Source organism: Barbus barbus (genome assembly GCF_936440315.1).
Source record: "Barbus barbus genome assembly, chromosome: 43".
NCBI classification, from domain to species: domain Eukaryota; kingdom Metazoa; phylum Chordata; class Actinopteri; order Cypriniformes; family Cyprinidae; genus Barbus; species Barbus barbus.
The window spans coordinates 2,705,371-2,731,602 of record NC_136721.1 but is presented as its reverse complement, the minus strand read 5'-3'; the positions used below and the strand labels follow the sequence as shown (position 1 = coordinate 2,731,602).

General features: G+C 36.7%; 2 protein-coding genes across 2 annotated transcripts in view; both read right to left on the bottom strand.

Annotated features, from left to right (window-relative positions):
• Positions 1-3,742, bottom strand: part of LOC306862527 (nuclear protein AMMECR1-like) — a 37,659-nt gene extending 33,917 nt beyond the window's left edge. Inside the window, exon 1 of the mRNA XM_079405363.1 lies at positions 2,552-3,742. Within this exon, the coding sequence (XP_079261489.1) occupies positions 2,552-2,988 (437 nt within the window). The 5' untranslated portion in view covers positions 2,989-3,742. The remainder of the gene's footprint in view (positions 1-2,551) is intronic.
• A 5,740-nt stretch (positions 3,743-9,482) lies between these two features.
• LOC306862825 (cation channel sperm-associated protein 1-like) lies at positions 9,483-18,538 on the bottom strand. The gene is made up of 11 exons (XM_079405839.1): positions 18,463-18,538; positions 17,409-17,554; positions 16,858-16,971; positions 16,463-16,601; positions 16,093-16,328; positions 15,555-15,618; positions 15,146-15,191; positions 14,997-15,036; positions 12,911-12,983; positions 12,421-12,535; positions 9,483-10,514 (listed from the first exon to the last, which is right to left on the bottom strand). Exons 2-11 carry the CDS (start codon positions 17,551-17,553, stop codon positions 10,443-10,445), a joined length of 1,044 nt encoding a protein of 347 aa, XP_079261965.1. The 5' UTR covers position 17,554; positions 18,463-18,538; the 3' UTR covers positions 9,483-10,442.
• Positions 18,539-26,232: the final 7,694 nt, after the last annotated feature.

The window sequence follows — 26,232 nt, the reverse complement described above, 5'->3', positions numbered from 1 at the left end:
TTTTTAAATACAAAGATAGTATGTTAAAAATGCATTTTAGTTCATATTCATGGTGTCCCAAAACAGCACAGTTTAATACACTTAGATGATCTTAAGTTTATCTTAAGAAGTACTAAAGGATCATTTTTAGTATATTGAGTACAAAATAAGTGTGCGAAAATAGAGCACTTTAAGTGCATTATAAAGGTTTTTCACCTGGGGTGTGTGGTTGGTTAGTTGGTGTCATTTTATCAAGAATATAAATATTCTTAATTAATCATCCTTTTTTTAAACTTAAGGGATAGTTCATCCAAAAATGAAAATTGTGTCATCATTTACTCACCCTCAAGTAGCTCCAAACCTGTATGAATGTGTTTGTTCTGCTGAACACAGAGGAAGATATTCTGAAGAATGTAGGAAACAGAGCAGTTCTGGGGCACCATTGACTTCCATAGTGTTTGTTTTTCCTACAATGGAAGTCAATGGTGCCCCAAAACAGCCTGGTTACAAACTTTCTTCAAAATATCCTCCTTTGTGTTCAGCAGAACAAACACATTCATAAAAACTGAAAACTATAAATGATTTGTTAATTGTGTAGTGTTCAATAAGTTCATTAGTAAACATTTACAAGCATATTATTTCATACTTGTAGCAATTTGAATTTATATTAACAAACGATCTGTTAAGCATTATATGTTTGTTAATGAATTATCAATGACGTTATTAAGTGCTATTTTTTTTTTTAGCTACTTCTCTTTTTGTAAGTTGGAATGCATAGCATTGGCTCTTATGACAAATTTCTATCAAATGTGGCATTTTTCATAACTTGTAAAACATATTGCATAAAAGTGTCAGCTAAATTAATAAATGAAAAATTATTAATGTTACTTATTCGCATTTGTGAAAAACAAAAACAGTATAGAACATGGCAGTGGTCCATAAATGGCCAACACCACTGTGTTAATAGTGTGTGTGTGTGTGTGTGTGTGTGTGTGCATGTTTATGTGGTTTATGAGGATCCAAATGTGTATAATGACATGGGTATGACAGAGGTATTACAATATGAAGGTGGTTTATGAGGACACTGCCTATGTCCCCATAATTCAAACGGCTTAAAAAACATACTAAATGGTGTTTTTTTGAAAATCTAAAAATGCACAAAGTCTCCTGTGAGGGCTAAGTTTAGGTGTAGGGTTGGTGTAGGGCAATAGCACACACAGTTTGTTCAGTATAAAAACCATTACGCCTATGGAGAGTCCCCATAAACCACAAAAACCAACATGTGTGTGTGTGTGTGTGTGTGTGTGTGTGTGTGTGTGTGAGCGTGTGTGTGCGTGTACACAGTCCGCATAGGGGCAGTGTTACTATAAGCAGAGTGAGGAACTGCAGTGAAGACATTCATTCATTGCCTAGTTCGACAAACCCTGACTAACCAGATCAGATACAGATCTCTTTAACTCTCTTATAACCCAGCACTCAAACTGTGGCTCGAGTAAATCGCGTTGTTTGTCCGTACAAATACATAATCATTTACAACACACCAGATGTCATTGAGAAAGCTTACCTGAAAATGTCCTACATAACAAAGATTCAGTGTTTAGCGAGCGACAAAATAACAGAAAATTAAACCGTTGTATTTTTAACACTTAACATGGAAATATTATTTCGTGTCCCGACATCACTTTACTGTTGTACCTTCAAATAAGCTTGTGACTGTAAATTAAATGAACAATTGTGTAAGAGGTTACGGATGAAAATATCTGTGGGAAAAGTAAACAACTCTTGGGCTTTGTTAGCTTACTAGCTCACTTCAGCTAACCATTGAAATCAGCTTCAAATTGAATCAAAAAGAAATATCACTCGGTGATTTTGGAAAAATTTAACTAAATAGGAAAAGAAAGAAAACAGAGCAAAATAGAAAAAAGGCAAATATTCGGCGAATGAGAATCGTGTTTGTTGGCTAGCGTTGGTTAGCATGTTAGCATGAAGCATTAATAAAGAAGAGCAGGCTAACACCCATTTAATCTCTTTCAGAGAAAAAAAACACCGCAGCTTTAATTTACCTAATTAACGAGCGCATTAATGATGGATTAGTTTTACTCTCGGTCTTCGAAATTATACATTTAAAAACTTTTAAGCTCACATATATATTTTTTTTATCGAATATGTATAAGTTACCGTCTACAGTAATTTAGCTATTAATAAAATTAATATAAGTTATACAATTATATTTTAGAGTATGTATTAACAACATTTATTTTATATAAAATATTACAATTTGTGGGTTTGGAAACATGCCATTAGTTATTTTTATATAAGTTACAAGTTATATAAATATTTTTTTCCAATCGAGAGGGCTCGGATTAGCGAGTCAACTATTATTTACTGCATTTGGTATAGACACAAAACAAAGTCACTATAGTGACAACGGCAGCGTTAACGTTAGAAAGACACGAGCAAAACTTCGCCCGTGATCACGAAGACCAAACTTCACGGTTCGAGCACAGCGAACAGGAAACACACCGTCTGTTGTTGTAGCAAAGCGGGTCAAAATAGCCATCTTGCTACTTACTAGGGGTCGTTTGTAAACCTGGGTGTTCGAGGAGGCTGGTATCCGTATAGATGGCAATAAAGCACGTCGAAGCAAAAGCAACACATCTCCGCCGAAACGACCATTTTCCTGCCTCCGGAGCCGGGGCTGAGAGTCGGGGAGAGGCCGGTGGAGTTGTAGCCTCCTGGAGCTGGGGACAGAGCATTGGTGTTGTTGCTGCTACTACTACTACCCCCCGGACCCCCCAGGCCGTTCATCCGATTCACGTTCCCGGCCACAACAGTCGACGACGACCCGATCCCCAATTCCGATCCACAATGTCCGGTCCCGGCTACTCCGCTGCCCGCCCCGCCGGGACCCCCAGCCCCGGGGGATCCCGACAACTTCTGCTTCTTTACCCCGCAGCACCCTGCCGCCATCTTCGAACAATCTGCACCGACACACCGCTTCCGACCCATCACCGTCACCGCGGGAAGGGCGGGCCGAAACGCAGACCACACGTAGAAATCCCACTGCGTCAGCACGTACGACGGACAATGCTCCACCTTCCCTTGCTTTGACAGACGTAATAACCGAGAGGAGCTTACGTTATATATCTCTGCGAGGGGAGAGACTGCAATGTCACCCGATGTTTTTCCTTCGAAAAGACGTAGCGTACGCTGCAGCCTTACGTAATGTTCTTAGGGAGACAAATTAAAGGCTTCGACGGACTCAAAGTGTGTTTGCTAGAGTAACAGCCCCTCCTTGGGATGCGCTGTGCCAGCTGCAACGATCAAAGCATGCACGCGTCCATCCATACATGAAACGACAGTCAGGCAAATATACGGCCTGTAGAGTCAGGTCTCCCTCTGAGGGAGTGGGGACCTCGAGTACGCAGGACCCATACACGCCTCACCCGAGAAGCGACGCAGTCAGAGCGGCTTTCAGTCGATGCGGTTCGGCTACGTGCGTGATAGCACCATAGCCACACGACCTGCTTTAATGCAAGCCCGCCGCGTAAACCGAGCCCAAAAGTTTTCCTTCGACGGATCGGAGCGCTGTCATCCGATTATTTGGGTGCATTTTGTCGCGGCATGATAGCATGGCCTCCGTCAGACGCGGTCTCGCTCGCGGCTGCTAACATTAGCTCGGTTGCGGTGGAGAAAATATCCTATGCGATCATCTGAAGCGCTCAGACTAGTATTCTCTACTTTCACGCCGGAGTACAGAGCCCAGGACGTAGTTTACGACAGATTCCTGCGTGTCATACGCATCTCTCCCTATTCACGAACTACGTTATCACGGCGCCGTTTCTCCGCCGAGGGACGCAGACATCCCGCATGTGTTATTCGCATAAATCGGTTTATGGTCTCGTCATCCTTGCTTCAAGTCTTCGTCCTGATGGAGAAAGAATGGAGCTGTTAGAGAGCACCGTGACCGAACAAGCCGAAGTGATGTCTAGAGTCTGCACTCATTTCTGTTTTTTTATTTCCAAACTCACCAGACAATAGGAATGTCCTCACCCTGTCTAAACGCGTACACCCACGGCAATGGAAACCTTACAGATATTAGGGGATTTTAAAATGACGACTATTTTTCCAGAAAAAAAACTATGGAATTTAATATACCACGTAAAAATGTCTTTATTTTTTCTAGGACATTTGTGACCCTGGACCTCAAAACCAGCCATAAGGGTATTTTTTTTAAATTGAGATGTATATATAATCTGAAAGCTGAATAAGCTTTCCATGATGTATGGTTTGTTAGGATCGGATAATATTGGCAGATATATTTGAATCTGGAGCCTGAGGGTGCAAAAAAAAATCAAGAGAAAATTGTCCTTAATGCATATTACTAATCAAAAATTAAGTTTTTATATATTTATGGTAGGAAATTTACAAAATATCTTCATAATATCCTAATGATTTTGGCATGAAAGAAAAGTCGATCATTTTGACCCGTACAATGTATTATTGGCTATTGCTATTTATGACTGGTTTTGTGCTCCAGGGTCACATTTGTTTTTATCGAACACTTGGCAGAAAATATTAAGAAAACCAGAACAAACACAAAAAAGGTTTTCTGCAGCTTCTGTGCTTGGACACCTACAGATAAGCTATATTTGCAGCCTATTAAAAATGGGCACACTGCTATGTAATACTGAAGTGACCTGTTTTTAATGCCAAAAATTTATATAAAAATTTTCACTGATTATATTATGATAGTGACGATGAAGAAGGGAGGATGTGGTGGTTTTCGGTGATCACAACAGTAGGTAGACCATTTATAAATAAATGCATAATAAAGCAAAAAATAAAAAATTAGAGAATGTTATATCTTTATGATTATGTAGGCCGTAAAATGATTTGTGTTGTATGAAAGCAGCAAAACACAAACAAAACAAACTAATGAAACTGAACTATCTGACATTTTTTGAAAATGCTGACAAGGAAAGACATTTAAAGCACTATGAAAGCATTATGCAGATGTCATGCCATCGTACGAGTCATTTCTTGATGACGGTGTTGTTTTGTCAAGAGTTGCACAGACTGTAAAATCAGAATTGATCCTGAAACCTGTGATATTTGTTTACTTATTAATAAAAATAAAGAAAATAAGCAAATTCTTGATATGAAAAAAGTTTTATTCTCTCGCTAAATGTGGTCTAAATCTAAATAATGAAAAATGTGAAAATAAAATACATATAAAGATATCTCTGTAAATTACAGTTTATAATTTAACACATTATGCATTATATGAAATAGTTCATGAACATCCAAAATGAATAGCCATGAATTTATGAATAATGAAATCTTGAACTATTTAAACTAATAATCTGTTAAGTATTATAATCTATGTTTAGAAATCATATGTATTGTTTGTGGCTAAATATAACTAGAAACTATAATAATTGTGTTTTTATAAAAAAATATATATAATAGGTAACTACAATAATTATTTTTCTTCACGGGTCCAAAAATTCGCACGGAACCGGACCCGTATTTTGTTTGAAAGTGGGACCCGAACCCGTGCAGACCCGAGAAATGCCTTTAATGTACTACTCGAACCCGGCTGGGACAATAAATGTCCATCCAGGTTGTTCCTCTCTCTTGTCGACGGAGAGAGCTTTCTTAATCCACGCATTATTCCAGCTTTAAAGGTCTACTTGCTGTTACAGTCAGTGATGGATGACTAATAGTTTTTTTTTTTCATCTCGAGTCAACTTCGACTGTCACGTTTAACCTACAATAACTTTTTGTTGTAATAAAGACTCGGAGCATTTATTTTTTTTTTTTGCAAAAAAGCAAACAAACAAAAAATGCACAGAACAAGAAGTGCTTTACTGCGTGCGTGTTCGATAACAGGTTCATCCCTTCAGTTTTGTTTCAGCTTTTTTTCCCATGTCACTCATGAAGGAGTCCATGATCACTGTCCGCTTAATTTTACAAACTGCAAGTTAAGCCTGCTGACTGACACTGATAACTGGCGGGTGTGGTATTACACATAATGTAAAACAGACCCGGGACCCGAAGTAATAGATTGGACCTCCGTGAAGACCTCTACTCTAAAGTAAACTACACATAATGTTTTTAGCCTTTGGGCTTTCACACAGCCTAAAAATTAAAGGTGAATGACGCAGACAAAGCACCAGCAGCGGTCACTCATACGTCATCAAATAAGTAACAAACAGTAACCTTTTACTGAAATACATAATACAAATAAATGGGTTTGACATGGATTATGTTGCTAAGGGAGTTGTGCAGTAATAAACAGATGTGTTCAGTTAAGCTTTTATAATTGCATTTAAAGATGTATTATTAATACTTAATGCATTATTTAAGTTAAAATTAAGTTAAAACATGCCAAATTTACAACGTAAGAGGCAGAATGGTGCCATCAGGTGGTCAAACGTAATGTCATTGTTTAATCACTACAGTAGAAGGCTGCAGATCCCTTATAGATACATACAGTAATCGTTTTTGAGACGATTTCCAGATTTTACCTCTCATTATTAAGCTGTAGGATATATCGGCCAAATCGCCATCTTAGCTGTAATATGTCCCATAATACTCCAAAACAATAGGCTATATGAATTTCATTCGGAATCCTAAAATATCTAGCCAAAAATTTTGATAAATGGACAACTAGTAAAAAGTAAATTCACGTCTGTACAGAACGCAGGAGAAGGTTCAACACTCTTCAGCAATTTAAAAAAAAAAAATGAAGCACAATTATTAGTTTATCTAAAGTCATTTTTCCTTATTAGTAAGTTGAACTGGATTATTAAAGGTCAACAGCAAAGACATTGGTTAATAAAATGGGATTAGATACATTTGTGTTATTTAACATATTTAATTATTGCAGGTTTGAGTCATATTCTGAGTTTGCACTTCACTGTTTTAATTCATTTTGATGAATACTAAATCTGTTTTTTGCGAGTGAGATGAATTAATACATGTTTAGTCTAGAACTACAGAAACATCATGTTCACAGCTCATACAACACCTCTGTACCTCCGATTTCTCCCAACATGGGGACAGGAGACTTAAAGTAACTCAGATATTTTGTTGTAAATTAAAAAGTAATGCGTTGCTTTACTAGTTACTTGAAAAAAAGTAATCTGATTACGTAACTTGCGTTACTTGTAATGCGTTACTCCCAACACTGGTGACATTAGTACTAGTAGTCGAAGACAAGAGTTGTTAGCGGTTTTCAGAGTAATGAGACGGTGAATTTCTCTAGTTATTCCGGTGAATGATGGCGAGGTGTACAATCATTATTGTATACCCCCAACACCGACACGGCGGAGCAGCATCCTCATCCGTGAGATCAGAAGCCCAGAGGAGTGAGGAGGATGAGAGGTTCTGGAGGCTGCCCTCTTTCCTCAGAGTTGCCAGAAAACACCTCAAGATGATCTGCCCTGGTCAGACTGAGGTGCAGCTCACTGAGTCACCATCTCCAGCCAGCAGCGCTGATGGTAAATAATATAACTGTGAGGAAAAAAATATTTAAACCTTGACATGCGTATCCATTAATTGCATAATTAATTATTGAATAAATAAAAACTGTCCCTTAGGATGATTATCGTGACGCTTTTTTAAACTGTTGTTTCCTATAAGTAAGTCATGTGCACTCACTCACTATTTTCATTTAAAACATCTCAAATGAACTTTAATTGCAGACTACAAATGGTTTTTCTATAGACAAATTGTCCATCTTCTAGCCTGATCATCCAAATCCCCTACCTGTGGAGATCGCCTTTACACTCCTGGCCAACAAGGGACCCAGCGCACCAGGGATTATAAAGATGCTGGACTGGCAGGACCAACGGGACACCTGTCATTGTCCTCGAGTGTCCGTCGGCCTGCGAGAACTTAGTTAGTTTCTTGGAGTGCCACGGAGGCAGGCTCGATGAAGGTTTAGTTCGGCACATCAGGCAGTGCAGGTGGCCTGCACATGTTGTCTCTGTGGCATATTCCATGGTGAAATAAAGTCAACATGAGCAAGGACACCTAGCAGGTCAGATTGATTGATTTTGGGTGTGGAGATCTCATGAGAAAGTCTGCCTATGCAACATTGTATGGTATGTAATATTCCTCAAAGCAGACAGAGAAAATACTTTGGTAATGCAAACTTGCATTCGAGATGAAATCTCTGTCCTCCAGGCACCATGGAGTTCTACCCTCCTGAGTACAGAGTCAAGGGCAAGTACCATACATAATGAAGTCTGCAGTGCCGTGGTCTCTTGGGGTCATCTTGTTCTGGGCATCTGGGCCCCAGAGGTTTTAGTAATGGCCACTCAGAGAGGATTCCAGTCTTAGATGCTCTTCTCATGGCTGTTCCAGAGGTTTCTGTTATGGCTGCATCTCATGGCTGTCCCAAACTCTGTGCTCCATGTGATGTTTTCTGAGTACCAGAAGGGCCTGAAAATACCACCCAGTTCCAGTACTCTCGGCTGCACCAATACAAGAGGACCTAAAAAGTTCCTGCCATGAATATCCTGCAACAGCTGCCCATAGTTTGATCTACTAGTGACATGAGCTTGGGTCCCACAGGCTGCTGTCATGCCTGTCCCAGTGCTCTCTGTGCCAGAGCTCCTTGTTTTGGCTGCCTTAGTTCCAGAGTTCCCGTTTGTGTTCCAATCATGAAAGGGTTGCAAAAAAAAAAAAAAGTTAAAACCTTATGAAATACATATTCCTTAGTTCTAAAAATTATCTGACTATGTGCGGACTAAAAATATTTCCTCTTTTTTTTTGCATTATTTGTTATTTTGTGTTGTTTATTTTTGATAGAATTTACAGAATTTACTGTTTTTTCCCAGGTCACCACATAAGACATGTTCCAGTGCTCCTGTATCAGCTGCCCTGGGTCCAGAGTTCCCTGTCCTGTTCCTGTCATGGAAGTGCTTCTTCCTTACACACCTTAGAGAACAGGAGGGATCATAATATCAGGTAACAAAGTTAAATTCCTTTAAAATCTACCTATTACGTAAAACCTTTCATATATATGGCAAGAAAAAAAACATTAGCGAAATTGTATCCTACTTTATGATAATGAGGTGAATGTGTTTGGGTTATTTATTTATTTATTTACTTACTGTGTTTCAATATCAATCTCTGTTAAAAACTTGTCTCATGTCAAAAAGGAAGAAAAACAACTTGCATTTTAAACAGGGGAAATATTAAAAGATGAAAATGAAAATGACAAGGCGCGTTTTAGGGTTTACTTGTCATTGTATGTCCATCTCATATTTGTCTGTCATTTGCTACATCTTATGAGTATTTTTATTGTGACTGCATCTATGTCACTCTATTTTACAGAGTTGAAATGTTCATCTGCTCCAGAAGGTGGAGAAAGAGAAGCATCTCTGTGCACCTCCACCAGACCTGTAAAATACTTTTATCAGCCTTTATCACAACATGAATGACAGGCACATGATACAAGCTTAAAATACCATCGCCATCATTTCTTTCAGATGTTTTATTCTTAAAGATGTAGAGGAAGCTGCAGTGCAAAACACAATACAATATCAATACAATATATTGTCCATTGCATAAGGGCACTGACATAAAATAATGCACACACACACAAATAATGAATAAATAAAATTTCTGACTTCATCTGACAATAAAGTTTATACAATAACATACTAATTTTATAATGTGCAATTTACCAATCAGGTGATCTCAGTAATAATGCAGTCAAATCAGTCCTTTAACTCCCTTATCTCAGTCGTTTTACAGGGTTGTAAGATACTGTGAAGATATATATGAATTATGTTGACTCTCTTACCTACTAGTTTACAACAATTGATTGAAATCAATGCTTCCTACATACTGATGTAGAGCAGTAAACACGCTCATCACTCGCATGAATACTCTCCGTTGACAGTATTTCCTGTTTGGAGAGCCACGAAAGATACACACACAAACACACATTAAACCATATCAATGAAAAAGCCAGCTGAAGAAAAAACTAAGCATTTTTTGAACTGAATGAACTATTTTTATTATGTATAAACATTCAGAAAGATCAGGTTTAACTTTAGGAGATATTTGAGCTATTTTGTGCAAAAGGTTACATTAGGTCAAAAGAGGAGAACAAACACAAACAGAACCGACTACTTTTGATCATTTCAAACAGATGATTTGAATCTCATTAATTTATACTAAAGACAAATAGAATGGATTATTTAAAATGTTTTGAAACACACAAATTCAGTCACATTAACTGTTATATAAACACAATTTTCAAAATCCCATATAAAAGAATATATGGACACACATATTACATTTTAACAGAGATAAAGAGTATATATACACATATGCTATATTTTAATGGAGATAAAGAATATATATACACTCACATGCTATATTATAATGAAGATAAAGAATATATTACACATTTACTACATTATAATGAGACCATATTCTCACTGGCTGTCCTGTAGCTCATCCTCATCCTCATCCACATCTGCTTCCTTTCTATGGTAAAAGGAAGGTCCCTAAACACACAACAAAATGATTTGATGATTTCTTCATAGTACTATTGTATTTGTGTAGAGTAACAGTATTAAATCAAATGCAAGTGTCCATAAAATAGCAATGCTAAACCTTTGGGGCTCATTTTACCTGCTAAACTCAAAGTAAACCAACACACTCTGTCTGTTCAATATTGAACTTTTAGAACTTATATAACTTTGTTTTTTTTTACTAAATAAAGCTTTAAATGATGTTGTTGCATGTTCTTATAACTATCCCAAAAGACACTTGTTTTCAAATATATAGAGTGGGGAAAAAAATATTTGATCCCCTGCTGATTTTGTGCATTTGCCCACTGACAAAGACATGATCAGTCTATAATTTTAATGGTAGGTTTATTTGAAAAGCGAGACACGGAATAACAACAAGAAAATCCAGAAAAACACATTTCAAAAAGTTATAAATTGATTTGCATTTTAATGAGTCAAATAAGTAAGTACACAAGGCTGGAATGGGCTACAAAACCATCGCCAAGCAGTTTGGTGAGAAGGTGACAACAGTTGGTGCGATTATTCACAAATGGAAGAAACACAAAATAACTGTCAATCTCCCTCAGACTGGGGCTCCATGCAAGATCTCACCTCGTGGACTGAAATCCTGCAGCGCCCGCAAGGTCCCCCTGCTCAAGAAAGCACATGTACAGCCCGTCTGAAGTTTGCCAATGATTCCGAGGAGAACTGGGTGAAAGTGTTGTGGTGAGATGAGAACAAAATCAAGCTCTTTGGCATCAACTCAACTCGCCGTGTTTGGAGGAAGAGGAATGCTGCCTATGACCCCAAGAACACCATTCCCACCGTCAAACATGGAGGTGAAAACAGGGGGACAGGACAACTGCACCGCATCAAAGGGACGATGGATGGGGCCATGTACCTCAGGCCCAGGGCATTGAAGCCAACCAGGACATTGAAAATGGGTCGTGGATGGGTATTCCAGCATGACAATGACCCAAAACACATGACCAAGGCAACAAAGGAGTGGCTCAAGAACAAGCACATTAAGGTCCTGGAGTTGCATAGCCCAGAGCCGATCCTCCCTATACGCAGTAGTTTTAGTTTCGTTTTTGAATTTGGCCAGCGGTTATGAAAACATACATGGTCATTTCTTTTATTGCGGTGCGCTATCATGCTCTCTACGTAAAAATCAGCCAAATCATATTACGTGAATGTCGTACAGTCTCTTGCTCTTACTAAAAAAAAAAAAAAAAAAAAAAAAAAAAAAATTGAGTTGAAAGTGTACCAGGCTGCAGAAGAGATACTGTTTCTCGAGCGCTTTCCGTGATCACGATTCGAGACGGAGTGAAACACCGACAAATGTGATTCATCCATTCTTTCATCCCAACAATCCCCCTCGCAACAGTTTTATGTAGGGCGCCCAGAATTCTAAGATCGGCACTGGCCTAGCCAGTCTCCAGACCTTACTCCCATAGAAAATCTGTGGAGGGAGCTGAAGGTTCGAGCTGCCAAACATCAGACTCGAAACCTTAATGACTTGGAGAAGATCTGCAAAGAGGAGTGGGACAAAATCCCTCCTGAGATGTGTGCAAACCTGGTGGCCAACTACAAGAAACGTCTGACCTCTGTGATTGTCAACAAGGGTTTTGCCACCAAATACTAAGTCATGTTTTGCGAAGGGGTCAAATACTTATTTCACTCATTAAAATGCAAATCAATTTATAACCTTTTTGAAATGCATTTTTCTGGATTATTTTATTGTTATTTTGTCTCTCACTGTTCAAATAAACCTACCATTAAAATTATAGACTGATCATTTCTTTGTCAATGGGCAAATATACAAAATCAGCAGGGGATCAAATATTTTTTTCCTCACTGTAAAGTACTTGTAAAGATTTCTTTATAAGGTGAGACTGACCATTTCAGTGCTCTCAATCAGCCTGTAAAGGTAATTGGTTTGTTTCCGAAACAACTGCTGATTCTTCTCCAGAGCTTCCAGAATTCTCAAACAGTGTTCCATCCGAATGTTCTTCCTATAAACAAAATGCCAATAAGAATAATAATTTCAAAATGTTTATTTTGCTCCACTTAAATAATGCAATAAAACATGGTCATTGTAGTTATTTATTTTTTAGACACTGACATTCATAAAGGCAGACCGGAATATTGAAAAGCTGCTGATGTGCAAATGTCAAGTATATCACAAGAGATGCTTAATTTCAATAAACGATTTGCGTGAACTGGTGTTCATTCAAGAAAAATCCATGACAGGGCCTCTTCAAGTTGTCAGTTATGCTGAAATCACTCAAGTATCTTTAGATGAATCAGTGCTGGGTTGCCTGACCATATTAAAACTGGACATCTGTGAATATCCACTAAATAAAGAGGAACCTTTATCCATTTCTTACCCTTCAATGAAATTGTTTTCTGAGAAGACAACCTTGGTCATCTGGTCGTCAGTCAGCTCACTCCTGATTTGCTCTAAAAAAAAATAATGACTAAAATTACAAACGGACCATAAAATATATATATATATATATTTTTATGCTGTACATAAACTCCTAACAACAGTGCTTTAGACAAAACCCTCAAAGTTACTGCATGATGTATTAGTGATGGGAGAAACAAAGTTTTTACAAACTTTCAGTCAACTGAACCAATTGCTTTGTGAAATGATTCACTTTTTGGAATCACTAGAAACGCCACATGCTGGTGACGTCTGCTGCTCAGAATGGAGGGAAAGAAACACCTTTTATCACACATATAATAAATACCACAAGACACATACAACCCAAATTTTGGAAATGTTGGGACGTTTTTTTAAATTTGAATAAAATGAACACTAAAAGAATTTCAAATCACATGAGCAAATATTTTATTCACAGTAGAACATAGATAACATAACAAATGTTTAAACTGAGAATTTTTACACTTTTATCCACTAAATGAGCTCATTTCAAATTTGATGCCTGCTACAGGTCTCAAAATAGTTGGGACGGGATAGAGCTTTAGTTGGCATCTGCAGATGGCACGGCAGATTGTGTTTACCAACAGTGGTTTCTGGAAGTATTCCTGTGCCCATTTAGTAATGTCAATGACAGAATCATGCCAATGAGTGATGCAGTGTGATCTGTGGGCCAGAAGACCACGGGCATCCAACGAAGTTCTTCGGCCTTGTCCCTTACGCACAGAGAATTCTCCAGTTTCTCCGAATCTTTTGATGATGTTATGTACTGTAGATGATGAGATTTGCAAAGCCTTTGCAATTTGATGTTGAGGAAGGTTGTTTTTAAAGTTTTCCACAATCTTTTTCCACACTCTTTCACAGATTGGAGAGCCTCTGCCCATCTTTACTTCTGAGAGACTCTGCCTCTCTAAGACATCCCTTTTATAGCTAATCATGTTACAGACCTGATGTCAATTAACTTAATTAGTTGCTAGATGTTCTCCCAGCTGAATCTTTTCAAAATTCTTGCTTTTTCATCCCTTTGTTTTCCCCGAGCCAACTTTTTTGAGACCTGTAGCAGGCATCAAATTTGAAATGAGCTCATTTAGTGGATAAAAGTGTAAATTTCTCAGTTTAAACATTTGTGATGTTCTCTATGTTCTATTGTGAATAAAATATTGGCTCATGTGATTTGAAAGTCTTTTAGTTTTCATTTTATTCAAATTTAAAAAACGTCCCAACATTTCCGGAATTCGGGTTGTAATAATATTTAAGTATTAAGAATATAATAAAGCATAAAGACACAGATTTAGTCAGAATATTGTAAATAATAATATAAATAAATAGGACTTAAATAGTGAATTCCCAAATGCATTTAACTGTACAATAGCAAAATAGCATGTGCAAGACACTGTTCCTGTGCTTAGATGCTCTAGTGAACATATACAAACCAATTGTAAATGTTTTATTGGAAGTTTAATCTATTAAATGCAATTCATGTAATTCCATTAAATATGAAGTGTGTGTATTATATGTGTTCCTTTATTCATTTGCAGGGTTTGCTTTGTTCTGTGGAGAGCTTAATTAATCAGGCCGATAAGAGACTATTAACTACAACTCTTCTGTTTTATCATACAAACGTGTCATTAAAATGTCTACAAATTTATAAAACGGATTTGAGATCAGATAAAAACCATATGGACACTGATTCATGGGTTCACAGGAATCTCCCCTGTTAGCGAACCATTGAAATTTGGAAACAGTAACAATGTATCAAAGCCTTGTTTACTTAAATCTCACGACTATGGAGGTTTAATACATAATCACTGGTTCAAAACAAATGATTGGTATAGGTTTGTAATCTTCATGTAGCCGTGTATGGAAAGCGCCCATCACTACTAGGCATGGACATACATTGATATTTATGCATTTAGCAGATGCTTCTATCCAAAGCAACTCACAATGCATTCAAGATACAGAATCCATTTGATCAATTCATGCATGCTGTGTACGTAAATGAGGTATCCAGTGAATGGCAAAGCTCTCACCTGTCGTCTCGATCGGTGGCGGCTGTTCATCAACCATATTCTGTAAATGTTCAGTAAGAGGGAAAGTTGTCAGTGAAAACCTTCATGTAGGATTAGAATTGTTTTAATTTTTTTTTTTTTTTTAAGTGTTTTTATTGATGCCCTCTGACCTTTCTGTTGCTGAGGATGGTGTCCACTGTCACTGCATAGATCAGACTTACACCGTTTTTTTTGTTTTTATAGGGAAAATGGATAATGCAATTTGTGAGCACATTGTCTTAAATACGAGTAGTCATGATACATAGAAAACTGGGATCAACAATAAGGATGGCCTGGAACCAGAGGGTTTCAGGACACTTAAAGGGACTGTCACTCAATCTGCCATATGTTGAAAATGATTCAAAGATCATATATCATTATATGTTTATTTTTTATTGTTATTTTATTTTATTGTTGTGAGACCAATGAAAACGTTAGCATGGTGATTTACAAATCCAACTACTTGCCCAGGCCACAGATAAATCCTTACTGCTGATTGTTGAAGGGAATATGGGATTGTTATTGCTTTTCTTGACTTACCTTAAAAGGATGTAGTATTCAGTCAAAATGTACAAGACGATGAAGATGATAACATCGGGTGCACCTGTTAACATAAGATCTGTCTTCAAAAAAAAGTATTAAAATGAATGAGTCTTTAATTTAAAACTAGACAAGTAAAGTTGTGAATGAACTTTGAGACTGGCTTGACGAAGCCTAGCCTGAAAGTTTGAAGCAGCTGTAAAAGCTTGAAATTTAGAAAGGTGAAAGTTTAGATATATTAGATAGATGTTCCTAGCACATTACCAGCACAATTTAACATATTGTTAGCATGTTTTAGCATGATTAGCATGTTGTTAACATGATTAATCAATCAGTTAGAAAAGATAGAGCAACCCAAGTCAGACCAGTCGGACCGTCTGCCCAAGTTCGGTGTATGTAGCTTCAAAACTCTAGGAGGAGACACAGTCCAAATTTAGTCTTAGAAGAAGAAGAGGACAAACAAGAAGCTTAAATCGTAGATCAGCAGGTTTCTCTCATGCAAAAAATATAAACCTGTGAACATGTTTTTGTAGCATACCATTGTCTCGACTGGTGTAATAGACGGTAATCCAGTCATCAAGTGTCAACAGCTGGAGGAGCGTAGACATGGTGTTGAGCATGGAACCAAATCGCTTTGGGTCGGACTTGCTTAAGTTTTGACGGAAAAGAATGGAAAACATGACGAAGATGCAAAACATGAGCACGAAGATGATTCCATTCATCTTCAAAGACTTTCCTATTACTTTCATGATGACCTTGGGACCACTGAAAAACCTGAGATGAAGACACAGTTCTTAGATCCTGCTTATGCTTGGGACAAAAAGGATGCAAAACAGCTCCACGCCATTCCACCTTAGGCAGTTCAAACTACAGCTTGTGCATTTGGTGTTAAAGACTGAAACACTCACCGCAGGGTGCGTAAGATCCTGAACGCTCGACATACTTTGAACATTTTAAGGAGGTGGAAAAAAGTGGTGAAACGCCCACTATCATACTGTTTGCTGTCCAGAAAAAGGTCTACCAACCCTACCAAAGTGACCGAGAAATCTAGAGAAATAAACATCCAAAGAACATGTTATGTTCATTCCTATACACTGGGAAACAATCATTTGCGTCATCATTTATATTACTGGAAAAAACAAAACAAAACACTATTTAAATAAAACAAAACAGCATCATGAATTATGTATTTTCTTACCACAGTGATAAATAGTTTTCGCTTGCATTAAGCATGAAATAAATTCACAAGAATTATGCTTTAAATAAGAATATGAAATGAAAAACAACAGATTTGCCAGCTCACCTAGAATATTCCACAGGCTTTTGAAGTATTCTAAGCCAAAACATATGAGCTTTACCACACACTCTATCATATAAAAAGCCAAGAAGACTGCCTCCAGGGTTTCATAAACCCAAGCTAAGAAAGAAACAGGAAATACCATATATTAGCACTGATGAGAACAACGCCACATTTGTGAAAATATTGTACGGAGGTCTTGTTACTTCTAGTAGATGAATGCAGCGGAGATATTAAACATGCACACAGTCGTTTTTAGGTTGCGTTTACGTTGTCGCCTAATGGCATGGATGCTGCAACTGACACTTTTTCCTCAAAATTCAGACCTTTTTTCTTGCAATAAATTGAGTTTATTTCTCAACGTTTTTTTTTTTTGTGACATAAACAAGCTTCCATACATTGTAGAAATGCTCATTTCAACAGTCAGCCAATTTATAGAAAATAAAAACCATTATTTCACTGATTTAAATCAATGCACATGCTTTTAAACACAAAACAGTTTGAATGGTTGCAACTTTGTGTGTTTTCTAGTCTGAGGCTGCTGCAGTGATCTTTACCTGGTGCAAGTCCTTCAAATGTCATTGCCACTTGTGTTCCAGTGTTCATCAGGAGCACAACCAGCATGATGTGCTCATAGAGATCAGTGAAGCGAAGGAGGTCCTGATGCAGATCGAGAGCCCTGTCCAGCAACACTTTCCACATCCTCTCAAAGAGACAAACAACTACATTATGGGTCCAACCGCGGCTGCGTTTCCCAAAAGCACCATAAGACCAAGTTGATCATAGTTTTCTGTTGATCACGATGGTTTTGGGAAACGCAGACCAGATTCAAAGTTTGCTTTCAAGTCCATTAATCACATTTCCCCCAATCATACTGTTGTGTGTGATATTAGCCTACCAACGTTATATTTCTGACATAATGGCGATTTGGGCTCAGCTGCAACATATTAGTAATTCTTTGAAACCAAATTACCTTTAACGTTATTTATTTAGCACAATAACCTGAAAAAGTATTTCAGTAAGGACATTTTGTACGTATTTATGTGACCCTGGACCAAAAAACCAGTCTTAAGTCGCTGAGGTATATTTGTAGCAAAAGCCAAAAATACATTGTATGAGTCAAAATTATCAATTTTTCTTTTATGCCAAAAATCATTAGGATATTAAGTAAAGATCATGTTCCATGAAGATATTTTGTAAATTTCCTACTATAAATATATTAAAACGTAATGTTTGATTAGTAATATATCTTGCTAAGAGCTTCATTTGAACTTTAAAGGTCATTTTCTCAATATTTAGATTTTTTTTTTTGCACCCTCAGATTTTCAAATAGTTGTATCTCAGCCAAATATTATCCGATTCTAACAAACCACACATCAATGGAAAGATTATTCAGCTTTCAGATTATGTATAAATCTCAATTTCGAAAATTTGACATTTATGACTGGTTTTGTGGTCCAGAGTCACATATAATCCATCCTTCGTCCATGTTCTTGACAGTGTTTGTTTAACACGCTAAAAATGAAATGTTAGCGATGTAGTTTTATCGCGTCGTGTCGTTTGTTTCCTTTCTCTTTGAAGAAATAAAAATGCTAGTAAAATGTACGATACCTTAACAAATAGTTGTCCAGCAGATCACAGAGAACTATTCGCGTCGTGTATCTTCAGGCGGAGTTCAACGGTCGCTAGGGGTCAAATCGGTTACCATAGTTACCAATCAAATATTAAAGATATCGAAAATATTAAAGATTAAAAAAAAATACTAAACAATATACATAAAGGAGCGTGTTTCATAATATATACGATTAAAAAACTTGTATTTCTCCACATTTTATAAATCCACTGATTTAGGCTACAAACAGCAAACAACTGACTGGATTTATTAAATTGGTGTTATAATTACTAAGTACACAGAAATGCAAAGGTGAAAAATTTATTTATTTTTCAAAACATAGAGTTTTTCTTTCTACGTGATCAAATTAGGAATATTTAGGCTACACTAAAGTGGGTAATTTATTTCTACCTAAATAAAAAAAAAAATGAGTTTTGATTTCTAAGTAAACAAATGACCTAATGCTTTCACACATGGCTGTAATCAGTAAATAAGTGTGGCATTAAAAAGACAAATTTACAGCCATGTGTTTTTCTTTTTGCAGTGTTTATTATGAGCACAAACATTTTTTTCTGCATTTCTTCATTGTAAATATACTCTCTCTATAGAATTCAAAACTCTATGTGTAAAATAAATACATTGCACCTTTGCATTTCTGTTTATATATAACACCAATTATATGGTGTATAAACACAAATCTCTGTATGTAGCCCTTATGTGAGAAAACAAGACAACACACAAGTAACAAAATTAGAAGAATGCATTCCATTCTGAAACTTTATTGAAGGTTTGATTCTCCTGGATCAGGATGGAATGATATGAATAAGATGAAAATGTGGCAATAAACGCAGACATGTGTGAAAACCAATCATAAGGGTTAATTTTTTGAAATTGAGATTTATGCATCATCAAGCTGAATAAATCTTTCCATTGATGCATGCATGGTTTGTTAGGATCGGACAATATTTAGCTGAGATACAACTATTTGAAAATCTGGAATCTGAGGGTGCAAAAAAATCAAAATATTGAGAAAATTGCCTTTAAAGTTGTTCAAATGAAGTTCTTATCCATGCATATTACTAATCAATAATTAAGTTTTGATATATTTACAGTAGGAAATTTACAAAATAGAACATGATATTTACTTAATGTCCTAATGATTTTTGGCATAAAAGAAAAATCGATCATTTTAACACACACAGTGTATTTTTGACTATTCCTACAAATATACCCCAGCGACTTAAGACTGCTCTTGTAGTCCAGGGTCACATTTAGAGAAATAAAAAATCAGTGTTCCCTTAATTGTTTTTTTTTTTATGATTTTGACACCATTTTCAGAACCTTGCTCTCATTTTTAAAAACTCTAGACAAAATTTATATCTTTCACCTCCATGTGGACAAAAAATTATTCAATCAGGTTAAGGAAAGGGGTGTATTGGGGTAAATCCATGATGTTAAACTGTGGATGGGCCTGAAATCACGCTTCCACTATTTGAGCAACTGCACATTATCAGACTGCCACACCATCAGCTCTACGGATCCGATTTAGCTCATCAAGGAGAGCTGCATTATATGACCCAACACGAGGTCTGCGTCCTGTAAAATAAAGATTAGACAAAATTCTGACTGATCTACAAGACAAATCTACAAGACAGAGTTGATGGAAATGTACAGTAATCAGTCCTTTGTTTTGTACAGAAAGCCAGCTGAGGTGCTGACACACTAGTTGACAAATTAGGCTTCTCTTGGATAATGACAGCATGTGCTGATTTATAATCTGAGCAGATTTCAATTACATCTTTAAAGAAAAAACGGCAGATGGCAGTCTATAAGTAAGAATAATATCCAATAATGATGATGCCATTTTACTGAAAGTCCAGGAAATATTAATGTGGTGGCCAGAGGGGCATGGTAAAATCAGGTAAATTTAACACTGAAAAAGGGGATAGCCTGAAACTTTTTCAGCACTTCAACGCTCTGACCCCTAAAAATAAAAAGCCGTCTATGCTGTTGTACGTGTTGACACTCAAACTCAGTTGAAGTGTTTTGAAGTGTTAAGGTCATTTGTGAAGTGTTAAGGACAATTAGAGAGGCTGATGTGAGACACACACCCACTTATGAAAATGAGCAGCTGCAAAGAAAAACTAACCTGAGGTCCACATTGCAAAAAATGTCAAGAAATATCATAAAGCTAATATCCACCAGTATGCAAACAAGTAAATCAAAGGAAAACTGCCTGCAAATATTTATGCCATATTTACTTACTTTCATGAAGTTACCAGAATTAACTTGAAAAAACAGGCCAGTAACTAAACTTGAAAGTGGGTCAAACCCCTGTTCAACCATAAACATCATACAGGGGGGGAAAAAAGGTACTTAAACATTTACTGTACTTTTTAGTGCAACTGCCGAACAGACGATTTGCATCTCACTGGTATGTATATATCTCTCAAAATATGATAGCTTAAAATCATGTTTTAATTTTGCGGTTTATATATGAATCTGTATTTGTATAAACCCTTTACCATTTATTTATTCACAAGGTAATGAAAGAGAAGAAAAAATAACACTAAACTTTATTTACTTATTCACTCTTTGCAGATAAAAATATGGAGTTGTCAGGTGAGTTTGTTTGGATGTTTCTCTACGCCCGTTTTGTTTATTGTAATTGAGTACAACTTTAAATATGAATCTAAAATATGTATAATTTTTAAGTGCACTTAAACAGTGGACTCTTTATGTACTCTTCAGAAGCCTTTTATTTCATGTTATATTATTATCTGTAAGCGTATTGTTTTAAAATACGCTTTTTAGATTTAAAGTAGACTACAAGTGCATATTCAGTGCATTTAATTGCACTTCACTTATGAAAACAACTTAAACCAGTGTATTAGATCAAAAACTTCCAGTTTTAAATATTTCTTGCATTAAATGTGCATTATGGAGCTTATAAGTGTGAACAAGAAAGTTGTGATCTGCAGATATGAAGTCAATGAACCTGACTGAATGTTGTGTAGAAAGGATGACGTCCATCTAGATTTCAGCGTGTAATAACTTGTTTAACAAAACTGTCTGATACTCATGTCTGTTTATGCTCCACTAGAGGAAACCGCAATAGTACCTTTCCCAGACTCGTGCCGCTCATTCCATATGGAGCCCTTGACCTGGGTCAGATAAGACTGGATATGTTTATTTTTAATTAAAGCAATTAGCCCCAAGAAGCTGTAGTTTATAATAAATTCAGCATTTATCAATTCATTGTGCAAATATTAATGCATTGATCAAACAAGTTAGCACTCCTCTTTATATGAAGAGTGCTGGGATGTTTTGTCATGTTCTTCTCAGCAAAGATTTTTCACTACTTCAGCAAAAACACTGTTTAGAGATAAACTTGGCATCTTTCAACAGATACAGTACCAGGATCATTATCATTATCATCCCTTTAATATGATAGTGACAGAAACTGAACATTATTTACATTATAGCCTACCTGTAATTCAGAGCCTCAGGTAAATGGTCCAGAGTGATGTCCTGTTCACAAACAAATTCTTACTTTTGTAAGTGAACTAGATGAACCAGTTCACACCAAATCAGACTGGTCCATGTACAGCACAGATCCAATTCCAAACTGTGCAATGGGTTTTGTACTGCACTTTTGGTTTCTGTAGCTAGTATTTTTTTTAAATTACAAATGCAAATGAAAATACAGGTCTTGGTGTAACTATAAATGATTAGGCTACCAAAAATGAAAGTATCGCTATCGGTGCATCCCTACTAAGAACATTAGGCCTATTTAACACATATTATTCAATATTTTAGTGTTGACACAAAACTCTGTTTACTACAATTTAACAATTAAATTAAAATGATGTAATACAGTTTTAAACAGGAATTATTTGTGCACTAAAGTTTTTTTAATGTGCTTTTTCTAATTATGAACACGTGCTCCTTGGGGAAAAACGTAAGCATCAAGCCTTATCATATGTATGTTACTCTGACAAATGCAGTTATTTCCTGTTATTTTTATGCTATAATTTTAGATTGATCAATTGTTTGTCTACAAAGAACCTCACCCGGACGAATGTTTTAACGAAGGTTCGTTCATCAGCATTTCATGAATGAAATACGGTGAAATCAGAAAAGCAACACTAATTTCCTTCCTTTTAAATCCTTACAGTTTGCTGTGAAATAAAGGCTGACTGCAGATATAAGGTGAAGGATGACGTCGGTAATGTTCTTTTGAGCATTCTTGAGGACAATGATTATTGCAGTAGGCATATCTATCCAGGTCGCTCCTTCATAATGAATGTTATTAATGAATATAATAAAGAGGTCATCAGACTGGTGCACCCGTTTGTTTGCAGCAGCAGCTGCAGAAGACATGAGGTATGAATATTATCCTTCTCTTGTTTAGATCTTGAGTGTATTGTACTGTATATTATATGTTCTATGTATATTTTAGCTGGAGGTTCAGTCACCACCAGGCTTTGTCATCGGACATGTTCGACAAAACTGGTCTGTTTGCCTGCCTAAATTCACAGCTGAGAATAAACAAGGTGAACCGGAAGTTAAGATTGTGGGACCGTTTGTACCTCTTACCTGCTGCATGGATCAGAACTTTGAGGTGATGCACATGCACTCAGATACAAGTTACAATTTTCCATTTGATTTTTATTATTTTTAAAGTGACCAGAGTTATGTTCTATTATAGCATAACCTTCACATAAGATTTTAGATTATGATTTTAACTCTGCTAGTCTGCTTATCAAGCCATTTTCCTTGTTTCCTGACCCACATTGGTTGTAGGTGATTTCAGGTTACATTTCTGGGGAAATTTGATGCCTACAGTAAAGGAAAACGCACACAAACATAGATTCTTTGTCATTTATTTACTGAGAAAAATGATCCAGTGTTACATATCTCTGCATTTTTCAAAAGTATGTGAATCTAGAGAATTAGCAGTTAATTTGAAGGCAAAATTAGAGTCAGTTCAGAGGTGTTTTCAGTCAGGGGAAGGACTATCAGGTGTCATTGCCTGCCCTGTTTTATCATGTTTGTTGAAGGCCTCGTTTACACTGCAGGTCTTGATGCCCAATTCTGATTTGTTGCCTATATCCGATTTTTTTGACCGTCCGCTTACACTTTCTTTCATTTGTGACCCATTTCCGATTCATGTGTTTACACTTGCCCTACCTCCTCCATGTTTCCTGCATTGTTATAATTTGGAGAAGTCTCCAAAGGAGAAGTCTCCAAGCCTCAGAACAACCGATCTGCCTGTTTACATGACAGTCACATTGGCACATATTTGGTTTATATCTGATTTATTTCCACATATGATTGAGGCCTGAAACCGATCTCGAAATATCCAAATGCATGTTTTTCCTGTTTTGCTGTTCCTTACAAGGTCATAGAACACATCTGATCTCTGTCACATACTGTATGTGCAAAAAAAATCTGAATTGGGTCACATTTAACTGACAGTATAAACGAGGCCCAAGTTGCTCGAACAAAGGAGATCTCTGAGGACCTCAGAAAAACAGTTGCTGTTGCTCATCAGCCTGCTCATCAGGCTGAATCTCTATAAAGAGTTTGGTCTCCACAAATCCACATTCAGACAGATTGTGTACAAATGGAATAAATTCAAGACCACTGTTACCCTCCCCAGGAGTGGTAAAGGCTAACTAAAGGCCTTTCTCAAATTGGCTAATGTTAATGTTCACGAGTCCACCATCAGCAGAAGACTGAACAACATGGTGTGCATGGCAGAGTTGCAGGGAGAAAGCCACTGCTCTCCAAAAAGGAAATGGTTGCCTGTCTGCAGTTTGCTAAAGATCATGTGGACAAACCATAAGACTTTTGGGGAAATGTTTTATGGACAGATGAGACCAAAATAGAACTTTTTGCTTTAAATGAGAAGCGTTATGTTTGGAGAAAACAACACACTGCATTCCAGCATAAGAACCTTATCCCATCTGTGTAACATAGTGGTGATAGTATCATGTTTTGGACTTGTTTTACCTCATCTGGGCTAGAATGGCTTGCCATCATTGATGAAACAATTCATTCTGAATAATACCAGCAAATTCTAAAGGAAAATGTCAGGACAACCTTCCAAGAACTGAATCTCAAGAGAAAGTGGGTCATGCAGCCAGACAACAACCCCAAGTATGCAAGTCGTTTTACCAAAGAATGGTTAAAGAAGAACAAATTTAATGTTTTGGAACGATCAAGTCAAAGTCCAGACCTCAATCCAATTGAAATGTTTTGGAAGGACCTAAAGCAAGCAGTCCATAGGAGGAAACCCACCAACATCACAGAGTTGAAGTGGTTCTGTACTGAGGAATGAGCTAAATATCCTACAAGTCATTGTTCAGGACTGATCAGCAGTTTCAAGAAACATTTACCTGCAGTTATTGCTGAAAAAGAGAGTCACACCAAATACTGAAAGCAAAGATTCACATACGTTTGCAGTGCACAGCTATGTAAAAATCTGATGATGTTTTGGGTCATATTTCTGCAGAAATATGATTTTATTGTGTATTGTGAAACGCAGCTAGTAACCTGTGTGAATACTTTTTTTAATATTTCCATATTTGCGATGTATCTGAATGCTAAACTATTATTTATTATGTAAATTATAGGTTTTGTACTTCAGTCGCATTCCAACGGTGACACAGAGGCGGGCACACTGATGTTTGGTTCACTGTATTTTATTTTGATAAACTACTAACTGTCGAGTTAGCAATGATGGAACTGACATGTTTTGTGTGTGTATGTGTGCCGGCACGATCACTTCAACTGTTTCCTTAGACCAGCAACTTAAAACACTCCGTCATTTATTGTCTTATTAATAATGCATCACTGTAAAAGGCCTACTTTTATTTGTGTACACTCACAATGAAAACAAAACATTGTGCTTTTGTAAAGAAAACAAATAGGATGTCGCTATTTGAGTTTCCTTTCTGTGAACAAATTAAGCATCACAGAAATGAACTTAAACTCTGTTTATTTCAGTTTTTTCCCCTTGTTTATCTGTTAACTAAATCAAATATATTCCAAGTATTTATTCCTTGTATGTATATATGTACTGCAGATTTTATATGTATAATATTATAATTTAATATAATATTTTAACACAGTCTCATCCCAACTCGTCACATATTGACGCTTGGTTTTTGCGTCGCTTTTTGACGCTCAAGGTACCCCTTTCGCGTCACTTTTCGACCGGTTGAATATTTAGTATTTTCACATCTAGGTGGGAAAAATTGTCATTTGTACTACTGTCTGTTCAAAATAAAAGAAACTTAGCATAGATTTGTCGTTTTTTCCTGTTGTGTCCCTCGAACCGAGGTACGTACCGAACCGTGACATCTGTGTACCGTTACACCCCTAATAACAATACAATATATAGAGTATGATTTATCACAAAATTCAAAAATATTAACAAAATTATAATTGCAAATTTGTGTTTTGCTGCCTGGAGACCCATACACAGCCAATCACTGTGGACATACTTAGTCAGCTTCTTAACATCATTCATAACAACAAGGCTGAATAACAAAAATCTGGCTCATTGTTTACAGTTTAATTGATGTTACTCCCACAAATCATGAAAAGCATCACGGGGCATAGGAAAAAAGTGGATGCATACCGTACAAGGGGCAAACACAGGCAACTAAATGAAACCAAAATGGTATTTTTATTTGCACAAAATGGATATATGTGTATTTAAGGCCTTTAAAAATGTGTGGAAATTTACCAAGGTGCCA